This window comes from Aotus nancymaae, unplaced genomic scaffold (genome assembly GCF_030222135.1).
Source record: "Aotus nancymaae isolate 86718 unplaced genomic scaffold, 86718_ANA_hifiasm-v0.15.2.pri h1tg000141l, whole genome shotgun sequence".
NCBI classification, from domain to species: Eukaryota; Metazoa; Chordata; class Mammalia; order Primates; family Aotidae; genus Aotus; species Aotus nancymaae.
The window spans coordinates 1,458,745-1,475,565 of NW_026988556.1; the positions used below are offsets into that span (position 1 = coordinate 1,458,745).

Here is a 16,821-nt window from a genome sequence, read left to right on the forward strand (position 1 = left end):
CCTGGGTCTCTGGACAGGGGTAGGTGCCGGGGGTCCTGGGTCTCTGGACGGGGGTAGGTGCCGGGAGACCTGGGCCTGGGTAGGTGCCAGGGTCCAGGGCCTCTGGACAGGGGCAGGTGCCGGGGTCCTGGGTCTATGGACGGGACACGTGCCAGAGGCCTGGGTCTCTGGACCAGGGGTATGTCCAGTCCCGGGGGGCCTGGGACTGGCTAGGTGCCGGGTGTCCTGGGCCTCTCGACAGGGGCAGGTGCCGGGGGTTTGGGTCTCTCGACAGGGGCAGAGACTGGCTGAGCAGAAGCTCTTTCGTTAGATCCCATTTATCAATTTTGGCTCTTGTTGCAATGGCTTTTGCTGTTTTAGTCATGAAGTCTTTGCCCTTGCCTATGTCCTGGATGAGATTGCTTAGGTTTTCTTCTAGGGTATTTATAGTTTTAGTTTTTATGTTTGCGTCTTTAATCCATCTTAATTTTTGTGTAAGATGTAAGGAATGGGTCTAGTTTCTGTTTTCTGCATATGGCTAGCCAGTTTTCCCAGCACCATTGATTAAATTGGGAACCCTTTCCCCATTGCTTGTTCTTGACAGATTTGTGGAAGATCAGATGGTTGTGGACGCGTGGTGTTATTTCTGAGGTCTCTGTTCTGTTCCTTTGGTCTACATATTTAGTTCGTACCGGTACCATGCTGTTTTGGTTACTGTGTCTCTTTAGAACGGTCTCAAGTCAGGTAGTGTGATCCCTCCAGCTTTGTTCTTTTGACTTAGGATTGTCTTGGCTATACGGGCTCTTTTTTGGTTTCACATGAAATTTAAAGTAGTTGTTTCTGGTTTTGTGAAGAAAATCAGTGGTAGCTTGAGGGGAATAGCATTGAATTTACAAATTACTTTGGGCAGTATGGCCATTTTCACGATAATGATTCTTTCGACCCACGAGCATGGAATGTTTTTCCATTTGTTTGTGTCCTCTCTTATTTCTTTGAGCGGTAGCTTGTAGTTCTCCTTGAAGAGGTCCTTCACTTCCCTTGTAAGTTGTCTTCCTAGGTAATTTATTTTCTTTGTAACAATTGTGAATGGGAGGAGTTCACTCAAGGTTTGGCTCTCTGCTTGCCTGAGATGATGGGGTTTTGTAAATATACACTCATGTTGTCTGCAAACAGAGACAATTTGATGTCCTCTCTTCCTGTTTGAATACACTTTGTTTCTTTTTTTTTGCTTGATTTCTCTGGCCAGAGCTTCCAAATACTATGTTGAATAGGAGTGGTGAAAGCCGGCATCCTTGTCTTGTGCTGGATTTAAAGGGAATGATTCCAGCTTTTGCCCATTCATTATGGTACTGGCTATGGGTTTGTCATTAATAGCTCTTACTATTTAGAGATAGTTCTGTCAACACCTAGTTTACGGAGAGTTTTTAGCATGAAAGGGTGTTGAATTTTATCAAAGACCTTTTCTGCATCTATTGAGATAATCATGTGTGTGTTTTTTTTTGGTCATTGGCCAGGGATATGTGCCGGGGGCCTGGTTCTCTGCACAGGTTAGGTGCCGGGATCCAGGGCATCTGGACAGGGCTAGGTGCCGGGAGCCCAGGGTCTCTGGACAGAGGTAGTTGCTGGGGCCCTGGGCCTGGGTAGGTGCTAGGGTCCAGTGCCTCTGGACAGGGGCAGGTGCCGGAAGGCCTGGGTCGGTCTCTGGACAGGGTTAGGTGCCTGGGGGCCTGGGTCTCTGGACAGGGGTATGTGCCGGGGTCCAGGGCCTCTGGGCAGGGGTAGGTGCTGGGGGCCTGGTTCTCTGGACAGGGGTAGGTGCTGGGGGCCTTGGTCTCTGGACAGGGATAGGTGTACGGTCCTGGAAAGGGGTAGGTGTTAGGGGTCCTCGGCCTCTGGACAGGGGCAGGTGCAGGGGTCCAGGGCCTCTGGACAGGGGCAGGTGCCGAGGGTCTGGGCCTCTGGACAGGCGCAGGTGCCGGGGCGCATGGGTCTTTGGACAGGGGTAGGTGCCGGGGGCCTGAGTCTCTAGAAACTGGTAGGTGCCGGGGTCTGGGTCTCTGAACAGGGGTAGGTGCCAGGGCCCTGGGTCTCTGAACAGGGGTAGGTGCCAGGGGCCTGGGTCTCTGGACAGGGGCTGGTGCCGAGGAGCCTGGGTCTCTAGACAGGGGCAGGTGCCGAGGTCCAGGGCCTCTGGACAGGGCTAGGTGCCGGAGGCCCTGGGTCTCTGAACCGGGGTAGGTGCCGAGGGGCCTGGGACTTAGTAGGTGCTGGGCTCTAGGGCCTCTGGACAGAGGCAGTTGCCGGGGAGCCTGGGTCTCTAGACAGGGGTAGGTGCCGGGGTCCTGGGTCTCTGGACAGGGGTAGCCGCTGGGGTCCTGGGTCTCTGGACATGGGTAGGTGCCGGGGGCCTGGGTGTCTGGACAGGGTTAGGTGCCGGGGTCCTGCGTCTCTGGACGGGATAGGTGCCGGGGGCCTGTGTCTGTGGACATGGTTAGGTGCCGGGGGTTCTGGGTTTCTTGACAGGGGTAGGTCCCGGGGGGCCTGCGTCTCTGGATAGGGGTAGGTACCGGGGGCCTGTGTCTCTGGACAGGGGTAGGTTCCGGGGTCCAGGGCCTCTGGACAGGGCTAGGTGCCGGGGGACCTGATGTCTCTGGACAGGGCTTGGTGCCGGGGGGCCTGGATCTCTGGATAGTTGTCGGTGCCGAGGGGCCTGGGACTGGGTAGGTGCCGGGGTCCAGTGCCTCTGGACAGAGGCAGGTCCTGGGGTCCAGTGGCTCTGGACAGAGGCAGGTCCTGGGGAGCCTGGGTCTCTGGACAGGGGTAGGTGTCGCGGGGCCTGCATCTCTGGACAGGGCTAGATGTGGGGTCCTGGACCGGGGTAGGTGTTGGGGTCCTGGGCCTCTGGACAGGGGTAGGTGCCGGGGGCCTGGGTCTCTGGACGGGGGTAGGTGCCGGGGCCTGGGTCTCAGGACAGGGGTAGGTGCCGGGGTCCAGGGACTCTGCACAGAGCTGGGTGCCGGGTGCCCTGGGTCTCTGGACAGGGGTAGGTGCTGGGGAACCTGGGTCTCTGGACAGGTGTTGGTGCCGGGGTCCAGGGTCTCTGAACAGGGTAGGTGCCAGGGGCCTGGGTCTCTGGACAGGCGTAGGTGTCAAGAGTCCTGGGTCTCTGTACGGGAGTAGGTGCCAGGGGGCCTGGGCCTGGGTAGGTGCCTGAGTCCAGGGTGTCTGGACAGGGTCAGGTGCCAGTGGGCCTTGATCTCTGGACGGGGCCAGGTGCCGGGGTCCTGGGCCTCTGAACGGGGGTATCTGCCGGAGTCCAGGGCCTCTAGACTGGGTAGGTCCCGGGGGACTGGGTTTCTGGACAGCGGTAGGTGCCAGGGGTCTTGGTCCTCTGGACGGGGTAGGTACCGGGGGCCTGGGTCTCTTGACAAGGGTAAGTGCCTGGGGGCCTGGGCCTCTGGACAGGGGTAGGTGCCGGGGGGCCTGGGCCTGGGTAGGTGCCGGGGTCCAGGGCCTCTGGACAGGGGCAGGGGCCGGGGGCCCTGGGTCTCCGGACAGGGGCAGGTGCGGGGGGCCTGGGTTTCTGAACGGCGGGGGTAGGTGCCGGGGTGCCTGGGTCTCTGGACAGGGATAGGTGCCGGGCTCCATGGCCTCTGGATGGGGTAGGTGCAGGGGGCCTGGGTGTCTGGACAGGTGTAGGTGCCGGGGGGCCTTGGCCTGGGTAATTGCTGGGGTCCAGGGTGTCTGGACGGGTCAGCTGTCGGGGGCCAGGGTCTCTGAACGCGGGTAGCTGCCGGGGTCCAGGGCCTCTGCACAGGGGTAGGTGCCTGGGGGCCTGGGTCTCTGGACAGGGGTATGTGCCGGGGTCCAGGGCCTCTGGGCAGGGGTAGGTGCCCTCGGGGGCCTGGGTCCCTGGACGGGGTAGGTGCTGGGGGCCTGGTTCTCTGGACAGGGGTAGGTGCTGGGGGTCCTTGGTCTCTGGACAGGGATAGGTGCGTGGTCCTGGAAGGGGGTAGGTGTTAGGGGTCCTCGGCCTCTGGACAGGGGCAGGTGCAGGGGTCCAGGGCCTCTGGACAGGGGCAGGTGCCGAGGGTCTGGGCCTCTGGACAGGCGCAGGTGCCGGGGCGCATGGGTCTTTGGACAGGGGTAGGTGCCGGGGCGCCTGAGTCTCTAGAAACTGGTAGGTGCCGGGGTCTGGATCTCTGAACAGGGGTAGGTGCCAGGGGCCTGGGTCTCTGGACAGGGGCTGGTGCCGAGGAGCCTGGGTCTCTGGACAGGGGCAGGTGCCGAGGTCCGGGGCCTCTGGACAGGGCTAGGTGCCGGAGGCCCTGGGTCTCTGACCCGGGGTAGGTGCCGAGGGGCCTGGGACTTAGTAGGTGCTGGGCTCTAGGGCCTCTGGACAGAGGCAGTTGCCGGGGGGCCTGTGTCTCTAGACAGGGGTAGGTGCCGGGGTCCTGGGTCTCTGGACAGGGGTAGCTGCCAGGGTCCTGGGTCTCTGGACAGGGGTAGGTGCCGGGGGCCTGGGTGTCTGGACAGGGTTAGGTGCCGGGGTCCTGCGTCTCTGGACGGGATAGGTGCCGGGGGCCTGTGTCTGTGGACAGGGTTAGGTGCCGGGGGTTCTGGGTTTCTTGACAGGGGTAGGTCCCGGGGGGCCTGCGTCTCTGGACAGGGGTAGGTACCGGGGGCCTGTGTCTCTGGACAGGGGTAGGTTCCGGGGTCCAGGGCCTCTGGACAGGGCTAGGTGCCGGGGGACCTGATGTCTCTGGACAGGGCTTGGTGCCGGGGGGCCTGGATCTCTGGATAGTTGTCGGTGCCGAGGGGCCTGGGACTGGGTAGGTGCCGGGGTCCAGTGCCTCTGGACAGGGGTATGTGCCGGGGTCCAGAGCCTCTGGGCAGGGGTAGGTGCCCAGGGGCCTGGGTCCCTGGACGGGGTAGGTGCTGGGGGCCTGGTTCTCTGGACAGGGGTAGGTGCTGGGGGGCCTTGGTGTCTGGACAGGGATAGGTGCGTGGTCCTGGAAAGGGGTAGGTGTTAGGGGTCCTCGACCTCTGGACAGGGGCAGGTGCAGGGGTCCAGGGCCTCTGGACAGGGGCAGGTGCCGAGGGTCTGGGCCTCTGGACAGGCGCAGGTGCCGGGGCGCATGGGTCTTTGGACAGGGGTAGGTGCCGGGGGGCCCGGGTCTCTGCACAGGGGTAGGTGCCGGGGGGCCCAGGTCTCTGCACAGGGGTAGGTGCCGGGGGGCCCGGGTTTCTGCACAGGGGTAGGTGCCGGGGGGCCCGGGTCTCTTGACAGGTACAGGGGCCGGGGGGCCTGGGTATCCGGACAGGGGTACCCTGGCCAGGGTCCAGGGCATCTGGACATGTTCAGGTGCCGCGGGTATGGGTCTTTTCACACTGGCAGATGCGGGGGCGCCTATGTCTCTGGACAGAGGTAGGTGCCGGAGGGCCTGGGTCTCTGGACAGGGGTAGATGCCGGCGGGCCTGGGTCTCTGGACAGGTGTAGGTGCCGGGGGTCCTGAATCTCTGGACAGGGGTAGGTGCCCGGAGCCTGGGTCTCTGGACAGGGGTAGGTGCCGGGGGGCCTGGGTCTGTGGACAGGGGTAGATGCCGGGGTCCAGGGCCTCTGGACAGGGCTAGGTGCCGGGAGTCCTGGGTCTCTGGACAGGGACAGGTGCCGGGGGGCCTGGGTCTTTGGACAGGGGCAGTTGACGGGGGCCTGGGTCTCTGAACAGGGGTAGGTGCCAGGTGGCCTGGGTTTCTGGACAGGGGTAGGTCCCGGGTTCCAGGGCCTCTGGAAAGCGGCAGGTGCCGGGGGGCCTGGATGTGTGGACAGGGGTAGGGGCCGAGGGGCCTGGGTCTCTAGAGAGGGTAGGTGCTGGGGGCCTGGGCCTGGGTAGGTGCCGGGGTCCAGGGCCTCTGGACAGGGGTAGGTGCCGGTGGCCTGGGTCTCTGGACAAGGTTAGGTGCCAGGGGTCTTGGATCTCTGGACAAGGTAGGTACCAGGGCCCTGGGTCTCTGGACAGGGGTAGGTGCCAGGGTCTAGGGCCTCTGGAAAGCGGCAGGTGCCGGGGGGCCTGGGTGTTTGGACAGGGGTAGGGGCCGAGGGGCCTGGGTCTCTAGAAAGGGGTAGGTGCTGGGGGGCCTGGGCCTGGGTACGTGCCGGGGTCCAGGGCCTCTGGACAGGGGCAGATGCTGGGGGCCTGAGTCTCTGGATGGGGGTCGGTGCCGGTGTCCAGGGCCTCTGGACAGAGTAGCCGCCGGGGGCCTGGGTCTCTGGACAGGGGTAGGTGCCGGGGGACCCGGGTCTCTGGAAGGGGCAGGTGCCGAGGGCCTGGGCCTCTGAACGGGGGTACGTGCTGGGGGCCTGAGTCTCTCGACGGGGGTCGGTGCCGGGGTCCAGGGCCTCTGGACAGAGTAGCCGCTGGGGGCTTGGGTCTCTGGACAGGGTTAGGTGCCAGGGGTCCTGGGTCTCTGGACGGGGTAGGTGATGGTGTACTGGGTCTCTGGACAGGGGTAGGTGGCGGGGGTCCTGGGTCTCTGGACGGGGTAGGTGATGGTGTACTGGGTCTCTGGACAGGGGTAGGTGCCGGGGGGCCTGAGTCTCTTGACAGGTGTAGGTGCCGGGGGGCCTGGGTCTCTAGACAGGGGTAGGTGCCAGGGGGCCTGGGTCTGTGGACAGGGGTAGGTGCAGGGATCCTGGGTCTCTGGACAGGACTAGGTGCCGGGGGTCCTGAGTCTGTGGACAGGGGTAGGTGCCGGGGTCCTGGGTCTCTGGACAGGGGTAGGTGCTGGGGGGCCTGGGCCTGGGTAGTTGCCGGGGTCCAGGGCCTCTGGACAAGGGCAGGTGCCGAGGGGCCTGGGTCTCTGGACAAGGTTAGGTGCCGGGGGTCTCTTCAATGAGCATAAATTAGATTGTAATTTATAATAAATATAAAGTCTAATTAGAGAAAATGAGATAAAGAAAAGGTACGTCTTTAAATGAGTCTCAAAAGATGAACAGAAGCTTGTCAAGTATATCAGACAACAGTATAATGCTTGCTAAGTCATTGTGCGTGGGGCACAAGGGAGCAGGCAGGTGAGGTATCTAGGCTTCAGCACTAGAGTGGGGAAAAAGGATATTCTGCAGATGCAGTCAGCCTCTTCATGAAAGACCTTGTGCATGATGCCAATGTTAGCCCATGGGCCAGCACTCCCCAAACCGTGACCGTGGATTACCCAGAGGATAAAGGGTCCTAATTTCCAAGGTAAATTTGAGAAGAAGTTTGAGTTACGTGAAGTTAAACAGGATTTTTCTGAAGACCTTCTAAACAGGATTTTTTATATCTGTTAATATACAAATGTATATCACAACCCCTTTTCTCCCGAAATGCCTATCAACAACTCACAGAGCATCCTGTGAAAGATGCTCCTACAGGCAATGGACAAATTTTAAGAAGGAAAAGGACATGATTAGATTTGCTTATGAGAATAATCTTGCTCTCAGCAATGTGAAAAATGGATCAGAAGGGAGGGAGGCAGGCAGATCAGAGCAGACTATTTCAGCAGGCCAGTAGAGAGATGATGAAGTCCCGATGGAAAGGAGTGGCAGAGTGGGTGCAACCATGGTTCAGCACACTAGAGCCGATGACCCGATTTCAAGGAGGTAAGGGAGACTCTAGGAGAACTCCCAGACTGCTGGCATGGGCATCTTTCATTATGATGGAGATAAGAAGGGAGGAGCAAGTTTTTGAAGAGGTTAAGTTTAATTCATATTGATAAAATGATATTAACTGTGGCAGATTCAGGTGAAGATTTCCAGGTGACCATGAGTGGGGCTTAGAAGAAAAGTATTGGATCTATAGATATAAGCATATAGATATAGGTAGAGATATAGATAGGTGGATATAGATAGAGATATATGTTTATGTCTGCATTCTGGGCACAGGAAAGAGCACCCAGAAAGAACTGTAGGGTGTGAAGAGGAGAAGGGAGCCCTTTAGGATAGCAAGAATCAAGCAAGGTTCAGATAAAAAAGAGGCTCTTGGAAAGATGATTGAGAAGGAAAAAATGTTGCCACAGAAATAGAAACAAGTGAAATTAAACCAAAGGAGGAGTCTCCTTCAAGAGGCAGAAGCAGTAAACAGAATCAAATGCAATGGGAGGTTTGTCTCACACAGCAAGAAAGATTAGAATTCAAAAGTATAGATTGAATCAAGTATTAGGAAACCACAGGTAACCTAGGAAAGAATAAAGTAAGAGATCATGACTTAGGTATATAATTTTCCTTTAGATTAATCTCTGTGTATGCATGTTTGGAATCACTGGGGATGATTAAGGCTAATGACCAAAATAATAGTGAAAAAAATAGAAAATTTATGAATGATAGTCCTATATATACTTCTATTGGCTGATTTTGGGTTATATGAAATAAAATCTTATTTTGGTATGAATGGACAAACATGCTAATTATTCCCAGAGCCTGGCCATGTATGTTTCATGTGTAGAAGCTAAAAATACCCATGTGAAGAACAGGGTCCTACAATAGGAAATGGGAAGGGTATCAAGTTTTTTTTAGTTTTTTTACCCTTGGGGGTAAAGGACAGTCAGCTGCTTGTGAGAGAGCCTCCTTTAGTCATCTGGAGCCCAGGACATCTGCTTCTCATGGGAAAGACATCTGTCTTGTGGCCAGGACAGGGCATGAGAGCCCAGTGCCTCTTGGGAGCTACTGAGCAAGCTTCCAACCACAGGGATTGTCAGCAGTCTGCTTGTCGTTGTAAATGCCTTCAAATAGCCTATCCCATAAATTATAGAATTATAGACTGCTGGAAGAGGAGGCAATGCTAGAACTCATATGTCTTCTCATTACATAAATGCAGAAACTGAACCCCAGAAGTGGTTTTCCCAAAGTGAAATACTAAAATCTAGGGATCCCGATTACTAGTGCTTTTGCATCACAGTACAGCAGCTAACAACAGAAGACAGACTTTGACTGTTTACTAATCTATGCACCTATCCAAATGTAGTAGGCAGAATTCTAAGACGACCCCCAAAATTCCTGCCCCTGTGTACACATGCTGTTCAATCTCTTCCTCGAGTATGGGTGGGACTTGTGAATATGATGGGATGCCAGTCCCATGATTAGGTGATGCAGCAAAGGTGGGGGATAGTGCAGATATAATTAGAGCCCCAATTCAGTTGTTTTCAAGTTAGTCAAAAGTGATTATCCTTGAAAGATGTGACTGAATCAAGTGAAAGCCCTTAAAAGAGGGATTGAGCCCTTCTTAAGAGAATGGTCCATCTGGCCTTGAAGAAGTGAACAGCCATATTGTAAACTGCCTAGAGAGTGGGCCACATGGCAAGAAATGACAGATGGTTTCTAGGACTTAAGGATGGTCCTTGACTGACACTCCTCAAGGAAATGGGACCTCAGTTCTATAGTTGCTTAGAGCCAAATTCTTCCAGCAGCCTAAGGGAGAGCAAGACCTTAAAACAGAGGATTATCTGAGTAGCCAGTGAAACTCCTGACCTACAGCAACTGAGATGATTCATGGTGGATGTTTCCCACTGCTAACTTTGTGGTAACTTGTTACACAGCAATGAATAACTAAGACAACGAAATTCTCTCAGATGCAGCATACCTTTAAAAAGATTTCAAAAATGGTATTTACAGGCTGGGCATGGTGGTTCAAACCTGTAATCCCAGCACTTTGGGAGGCAGTGGCAGGCAGATCACTTGAGCCCAGGAGTTCAAGACCCACCTGGGCACCATGGCAAAGCCCATCTCTACCAAAAAAAAAAAAAATACAAAAAGTAGCCAGGCCTGGTGGCATGTACCTGTAGTCCCAGCTAGTCAGGAGACTGAGGTGGGAGGATTGCTTGAACCTGGGAGGTTGAGGCTGCAGTGAGCCAAGATCACATCACTGTACTCCAGCCTGGTTGAGAGTGAGTCCCTGTTGAAAGAAAGAAAGAGAGAAAGAGAGAAAGAAAAAGAGAGAGAAAGAGAGAGAGAGAAAGAGAGAGAGAAAGAGAGAAAGAAAGAGAAAGGAAGAAAGGGAAGGAGGGAAAATGTATTTACAACAGAGTGATTTCTTGAGTTGTCCTTAAAGGGATCCCTATGGTCACTTTTAAATTTTCTATAGAATATGTTTTCCTGTACCTCACCAAGACTCCAATCTGACTCAAGTTAGAGATAATGTGCTAAACTTTTAGATAGTTTATATATAGCTGTAATGCTGTGACAAAACAATGCTTTCTCTCTTTCTTATGATCATCTGGGAGTAGTGACAACTACAATTCTGACAACTAATTGACAGCAAAACAGTTGCCTCATTTTCCAAAAAGGTACTTGCATGTGGATAACACACGAAAAACACACACCAGAAAGTCTTCCAGACAAGGCTCAAAGTGGAGTGACTGGATTGTCAACATTAGTTCTGTGAGAAACATGGGGATGAGAGATTCATTTTCTTCTTGCCTTTCCACCACAAGGGGCCCCTGAAATGAGTATATTTACAGTGTTATAAAGACACAAGGATCAATATCTAAAACAAAATAAAAAAACAAGGCACATATAAACTTAAGGTTATATAATTAGCTGAATTCATAACCTTGACATGTAGAAAATATTTCAGAGAATAATAAAGCACAGAAAGAAAAAAAAAAGGCAAATATTGAAAGACTACATAACAATGTAAAACTTTTCTCCTTGTAAAAATACTACCAACAAAATGGAAAAGCAAACAATAAATGGGGAACCATATCAATAATGTATAGAACAGGTAGAAAGTTGATCATCTTTGAATAGACCTATAGTTGATATACTTAGTAGAAATAGATGCCAATAATATATTAATGAATGCTTACATAGAAATATATTCAAATACAAATATGCTTAAAGAGAAAAATGGGCAAAGGGCATAATCTGAGAATTCCTGAAAGCAAAATACAAATGATCAATTCACCTCTTTTGTCTCTTCCTTAAAATGGTTTATTTAGTAACAACATTTACAGAGAGTTTACTGTGTGCCAGGCACAGTGCTGGGTATTTGTGTAATTCCCATACCAACCTTCTTAAACAGGTTCTATTATCGTTCCCACAGGATCAAAATGGGATCTGGAGAAAGTAGAATGTTTCATCCAGGTCATGCTAGCTAGTAGGCAGCAGACCAGAATTCGGACCCAGATATTTCTGATTCCTAGACCTATGCCCTTATTCTTGTCCTGGGGTCATAATTAAAAGAATACAACATTTGAAAGCAGTGATATACCACTTTGTATCCAACAGACTGAGGAAAATTAAAATGAATGATAATATTTAGTGTGCATGTGGGTAAATGCTCATTCTTAAACACTGCTATAAATTGACAAAGCTTTCTGGAGCATATGTGTCAGTGTGTATGTATCAAAAGCCTTAAAAATGTGCATATTTCTGACTCAATTCTACATCTAGAAATTTTTTCTAAGGGGAAAAATATGAAATATGTGAAAAATATATAGACAAGGATACCCTTTGCAGCATTATTTTAAATAGTGGGAATGTTTATTTATGAGAATTATCATACATTTATCTGTGAGAATATCACATGGAAAAATGCATGTTGCCTTGAGAAATATTTCACAATACTGTATTGCTAAGACAAAAAAGCAAGGGATAAAGCAGTAAGGAAAGTATGATATCTTTTTTCCTCTTTGAAATAGTTATCTTTGGGTAGCAAAGGATGCTTTTCTTTGTATATTTCTGTGTTTTCCTAATTTTATACACTTAGCATAAATTACTTTTACATTAGAAAAGTGTGGCTTTTAAAATTTTGATAATATTTGTAAAAAGGAGAAATTCAGAATGGGGAGGAGAGAAAGCTATGAAAAGGAGTATATACTTTGATGTAACTTTTGGAAGAAAGGGAAACTAAGGCTGAGAGCATCAGGACTTGTACTGCATAATTAGGTTTCTGTGGCACGAGAGACTTAAGCTGTGAGGGTAGGAGGCTTTATGAAATGAGGTGAACATGTTTTGCTGTTTGTAGGTATTCTGGCAAGAAGCTATTAGTACTAAGGATAGAGAGAGGGAAAAACTTATTGGGAAATTGGAATATGAGATAATATGATCTTTCTTTTAGCTATGCTGGAATGCATAAATTTGTACTACTTCATCCAAACATCTTAAAGTACTCTGTGTCTTTAAGATCAACATCCTCATAAAAGGTCAACCCCTCAAAGCACAATAATTTGCTTCTTTTCACCTCTAAACTAATGTTTATCTCTTTTACTTATACCACTTTTCCTGCTTCTCCCTGCCAGTTTATGCCCACAAGAAAAACATTTATGTCCCCACAAACTATAAGCTTTTGGGGACAAAAATCCTGTCATCACTATATACCAACATCCAGCACAGGAATTGGTACACAGTAGATACTTAAGAAATATGTCAATGAATGCATGAATAAGCTTTAGCAAGTTCCTGTGACAGTAACTTTCTCTCAGCATGCATTTTTACTCCATTATTAGATACTTGTTGATATGCTGATTTTCAGTCTGCCATTTCATGTGTATTGTAGGGTCTGATTATAACATGAAATATTCTACACCAGGGGTCCCCAAGCCCAGGGCTGTGGACCAGGTACTGGTCTGGGCTGCACAGTAGGAGGTGAGTAGAGAGTGAGCATTACTGCCTGAACTCTGCCTCCCCTCAGATCAGCGGTAGCATTAGATTCTCACAGAAGCCCAAACCCTACTGTGAACTGTGCATGTGAGGGATCTAGGCTGCATGTTCCTTATGAGAATCTAATGCCTGATAATCTGAGGTGGAAGAGTTTTCATTCTGAAATCATCCCCAATAGTCTGCAGAAAAAAATGTCTTCCATGAAACTGGTCTCTGGTGTCCAAAAGGTTGGGGACTGCCGCTCTATGCACTTCTCAATTTTTTCAGCACACAGAAAATAGCATAATTCATAGAGCATAGTTTGCACTCCTCAATACATATTGACCAATAAAATATTCTTAATATTGTGTGAGTATACCTTTTTATCAGTGACTTCAGGCTTGTCTTCAGTAATCCATTTCTGAATGACATCTGCTGAAGGTGTTCGTTTTAGCTTGTCAGTGAGATGATTTAAAAGCGAATTAACAGAATTTACTGTTAAGACATGCATTGTATTCTCAATTAGATAGTCGTTTAGACGGATAAAGCTTAAAAGAAAAAAACAAATACAACTTCAGTTTTTTATTTTCACTATTTTTGACAGTGCCTCTAAAGCAAATACTTAAAATATAAAATATCATAATTTCTCCTTGAATTTCCATTTAATTATATTATAATATCTGAAATGTATTGTCTAGAAGAGATGTTCTTAGATATTCTTCCTTTTAAAACACAAATATATTCAAATATGTAGCATCAATTCAGTTAGACGTTCTAAATTTTCAATAGAATATTTAAAGAGTAATATAGCTGTTAGGGAAAATGCTCTAGTTTATCTAGCTAAAAGGGCCATAATTATTTTTAAAAGATGTTTTAAAGAAGAAATCAATGCATACAACATCTGTAACTTGCATTCTAATAGTAAAAGTGTAAAATCTTTGCTACTGAATAAATGTTGATGGCAATTGCTAACCCAAAGGTTTGAATTTTATGTTTCCTTACTTGAGCGCTTAGAATGCAGACTGAGTCAACAAGACATTTAGAATAATTCTACTCTGCTCAAGTGGAGCTCTAAGGCCTCTAATACTTCTAGGCCCTCTACAGTAGCCTCAGAGACCACTTCACTGATTTCTGTTGCCACACAGACAATTCATATATAAACTAGCTTACAGTTAAGATGCATTAAATAATTGCAAAAGTTGGATTAAGTCAGTGAGCACTGAATAACAATAATCAGTATTTTACTGTTCCATAGACATGAAGTTTTAGAATGATGAGAAATCCAAATTCTGGAACAGTTGAGGTCAAGATCCAGTTGGGTAAGCAGGTGTCAGAGCTAGTGCTAATGAAAGTCCCCTGGTGAGGTCCTAGGAGGGATAGTTCCCTTTCTGTCTCTCAGTGGCAAATCCCATTTTAGGGATTGGGTGCACCTTTGTGAAGTCATGCAGCTGTAGTTCTTTTGTGACCAAAAAGATGGAGTAAGTCCTCCAGGCCCACTTGAAGAGTTCTATAAATCTGTGTGCCTGATTTCTCCCTGCCACAGCCTGCTGTACTGCGAGTCTCCATGCCCAGGCTGAGCCAGAGGGAAACAAAGCCAGGGAGATCAAAGAGGAGCTCTTGGCCTTGGCCTCCTGCCCTGTATCTATCAGCTCACAGTCCCAGAGCTGCTTTGGTTGGTGGCAGTTTGGAGAGGAAGTCTTCTGGGCCATGCATTCAGGTTACTGTGTCCTGCAAATTTCTCATCACCATTTATGAACAATGTGTTAAAGGGTTCCATTTATTTTTTTTGAGATATCACTTACATGCTAGAAAAAATTCTACTTTTCATTTTAATTTTTCATAGTGTATACTTACGGTATACAACATGATGTTTTGATATACATAGTGAAATGATTACTCCAGTTATGCAAATTACCATATTCATCACTTTCTGGGGCTTAAGTTTTAATGAAACTTGAGAAAGATGGATACTATACTTTTTCTTGAAATAAAGAATAATCTTACCATGTCAGCCTCTTGCAATGATGCCTTTTGCTGGCCTGTTCTATATATGTCATTTTCGCAGAGTCTCCATAAGTGGGCAACTCATATGGAATATTAACGAAACTTACAATGCTCTGCCCTTTATAACAATCTAAGAATAACAGAAGGCACAACAACAAGTGTACCTGTGTAAAAGTTCCATTTCTTTCAATATGATTCAAAGAAAAGATAAATAAAATTCAAAAACAACAAAATATTTTGGTACATGAAGCATTTCAAACCTCCAAAACAGCCCAATTATCCAAAAAAATTTCACATCAAAGCATTTCAACTCAACAAGATTGTAGACGGTTTACAGACATTCTCATTAACAGAATTTGATCTGTATACTATGCTATCTCTTTCCCAGGAACACCTTTACCCTCCTTTTCTACCTACAATTTAGTCATCCTTTATAGTACACATCAACTGAGTCAATCCTAAGGTCAATCCAGCCCCTTAATTTTAACAAACCTATTGTCTGTGATAGTAGGCTGGACATACCTCTAAGCAGAGAGATGCTGAATCTACTCTAAAGTACTTATTAATTAAGATTCTGTATCCAGTTTAGAAATACTATATACAAACAGCAGTAATGGGAAAAATATGCAGTATTTACTACTTCTCTCTCTCCTTCAAAATATATTAAATTTATAACATCAATAAAATGTTTGGAACAATTGAAACATAGAATCATTATTTAAACTTAAGAAAAGTAAACTAAAAAAGGGCTGACATTTTAGAAAGCCACTACTTCTGATATATTGAGGTTCTTTCCCCTTCATACCCTCATAAGGTCCAAATGCACAGTCATCGGGAGCAAATCTTGCAGCGCGCAGAGCAAATCGACAGGCCTTCCTGACTACATCTTTTGCCTCATTTCGAAATTCTCCTAGGTGTTCTGTCACCTAGATATTGTTGAATATGTACAGTTAGCGATACTGAAGTATCAAAACTAGAGAAAAAAGTTTTGATTCTTATAGATAAAATTTGTTACCTCTGCTAGCCGTATGACTTGTGCAGCCTTGAATTCCTGCAGGGTGTAGGTGTGACACTTTTCAAAATAACAAAGTCCCATAAAACTCAAATGATAACACAATTCATTTATTTTAAGAAGAGCTGGTTGCAAATGCTGAATGAAAATAGGAATGTATTATTTAGTAAAAACATTCTGTATTTTAGAAGTATAAAACATTTAAAAAGCAAGAATGGTTATTAAGGATAATAAACACCTGTGTTAACTTTTGCTACAACTACAAAATGCATATATTAAAAGATCACTTCTATAACTCTTTTCTGAAAGTATTCCTTGAATTATCTAATTTGTCTAAATTCCTTTCTTTTGATTTTGAAAACACTTACATGTCTTTCAGCTACTTAAGGAGTAAGGCAAGTAACTTAAAGAGTTGAAGGCAAGTAATAGAAAACTGGGTGTTACCTTAAGTACTTTACAATGTCTAATCATAATGATAATGGAAAGGCTCATCTATTAATTTAAGAGGCAAGGACACAGAAAAAAGCCAAATTTGACATTAAATTGTTATTGGGTAACAAGTTGCTTTGGAAAACTGCTTCATGTTTTCTCAAAAGCTTAAACATAAAGTTGCTAATGACCCAGCAATTCCTCTCCTAGGTATAGGCCCAAGAAAAATGAAAACATACATCTAGACAAAAACTTGTACATGCATGTTCATAGCAGCATTATTCATAATAGCCAAAAATGGAAGCAATCCAAATAGCCATCAATAAATAAACAAATAAAATAGGTATATCCAATATAATTTGCCAATTTAAAAAATGCTATGCTACAACATAGAAGAACCTTGAAAACATTATGTTAAAAAAACAAAAGTCAGTTACAAAGGACCACATATAGTCAGTCTTCTGTATCCTCGGGTTCCACAGTCATGGATTCAAACAACTGCAGATTAAAATGTAGTGGGGTTTACAATGCTTGTGTCCATATTAAAAATGAATAGACTTTTTTGGGGTTATTATTTTCTAAGCAATATAGCATAACAACTATTTACATAGCATTTACATTGCATTAGGTATTATAAGTAATTTAGAGATAGAGATGACAAAGTATATAGGAGGATGTTTATAGGTTATACGCAAAAAAGCCATTTTATATAAGGGACTTGAGCATTAGGGATTTTGGTATTTGCTGGGGTGGTCCTGGAACCAATCCTCTATGGCACTGAGGG

At 47.7% G+C, this 16,821-nt stretch overlaps 1 protein-coding gene across 6 annotated transcripts in view; it reads right to left on the reverse strand.

The window, feature by feature from the left end:
* Positions 1-16,821, reverse strand: part of LOC135272894 (dynein axonemal heavy chain 6-like) — a 72,479-nt gene that overhangs the window by 11,463 nt on the left and 44,195 nt on the right. For 3 of the 6 annotated variants that reach the window (XM_064371604.1, XM_064371603.1, XM_064371608.1), the window contains 5 exons: positions 15,612-15,746; positions 15,402-15,522; positions 14,597-14,726; positions 12,972-13,140; positions 7,424-10,449 (listed from right to left, as the gene is read on the reverse strand). In XM_064371604.1, the coding sequence (XP_064227674.1) occupies positions 10,282-10,449; positions 12,972-13,140; positions 14,597-14,726; positions 15,402-15,522; positions 15,612-15,746 (723 nt within the window). In that variant the 3' untranslated portion in view covers positions 7,424-10,281. Of the gene's footprint in view, positions 1-1,113; positions 1,143-7,423; positions 10,450-12,971; positions 13,141-14,596; positions 14,727-15,401; positions 15,523-15,611; positions 15,747-16,821 lie in introns of those variants that run through there. The other 3 variants (XM_064371607.1, XM_064371606.1, XM_064371605.1) reach the window with 3 other exon arrangements.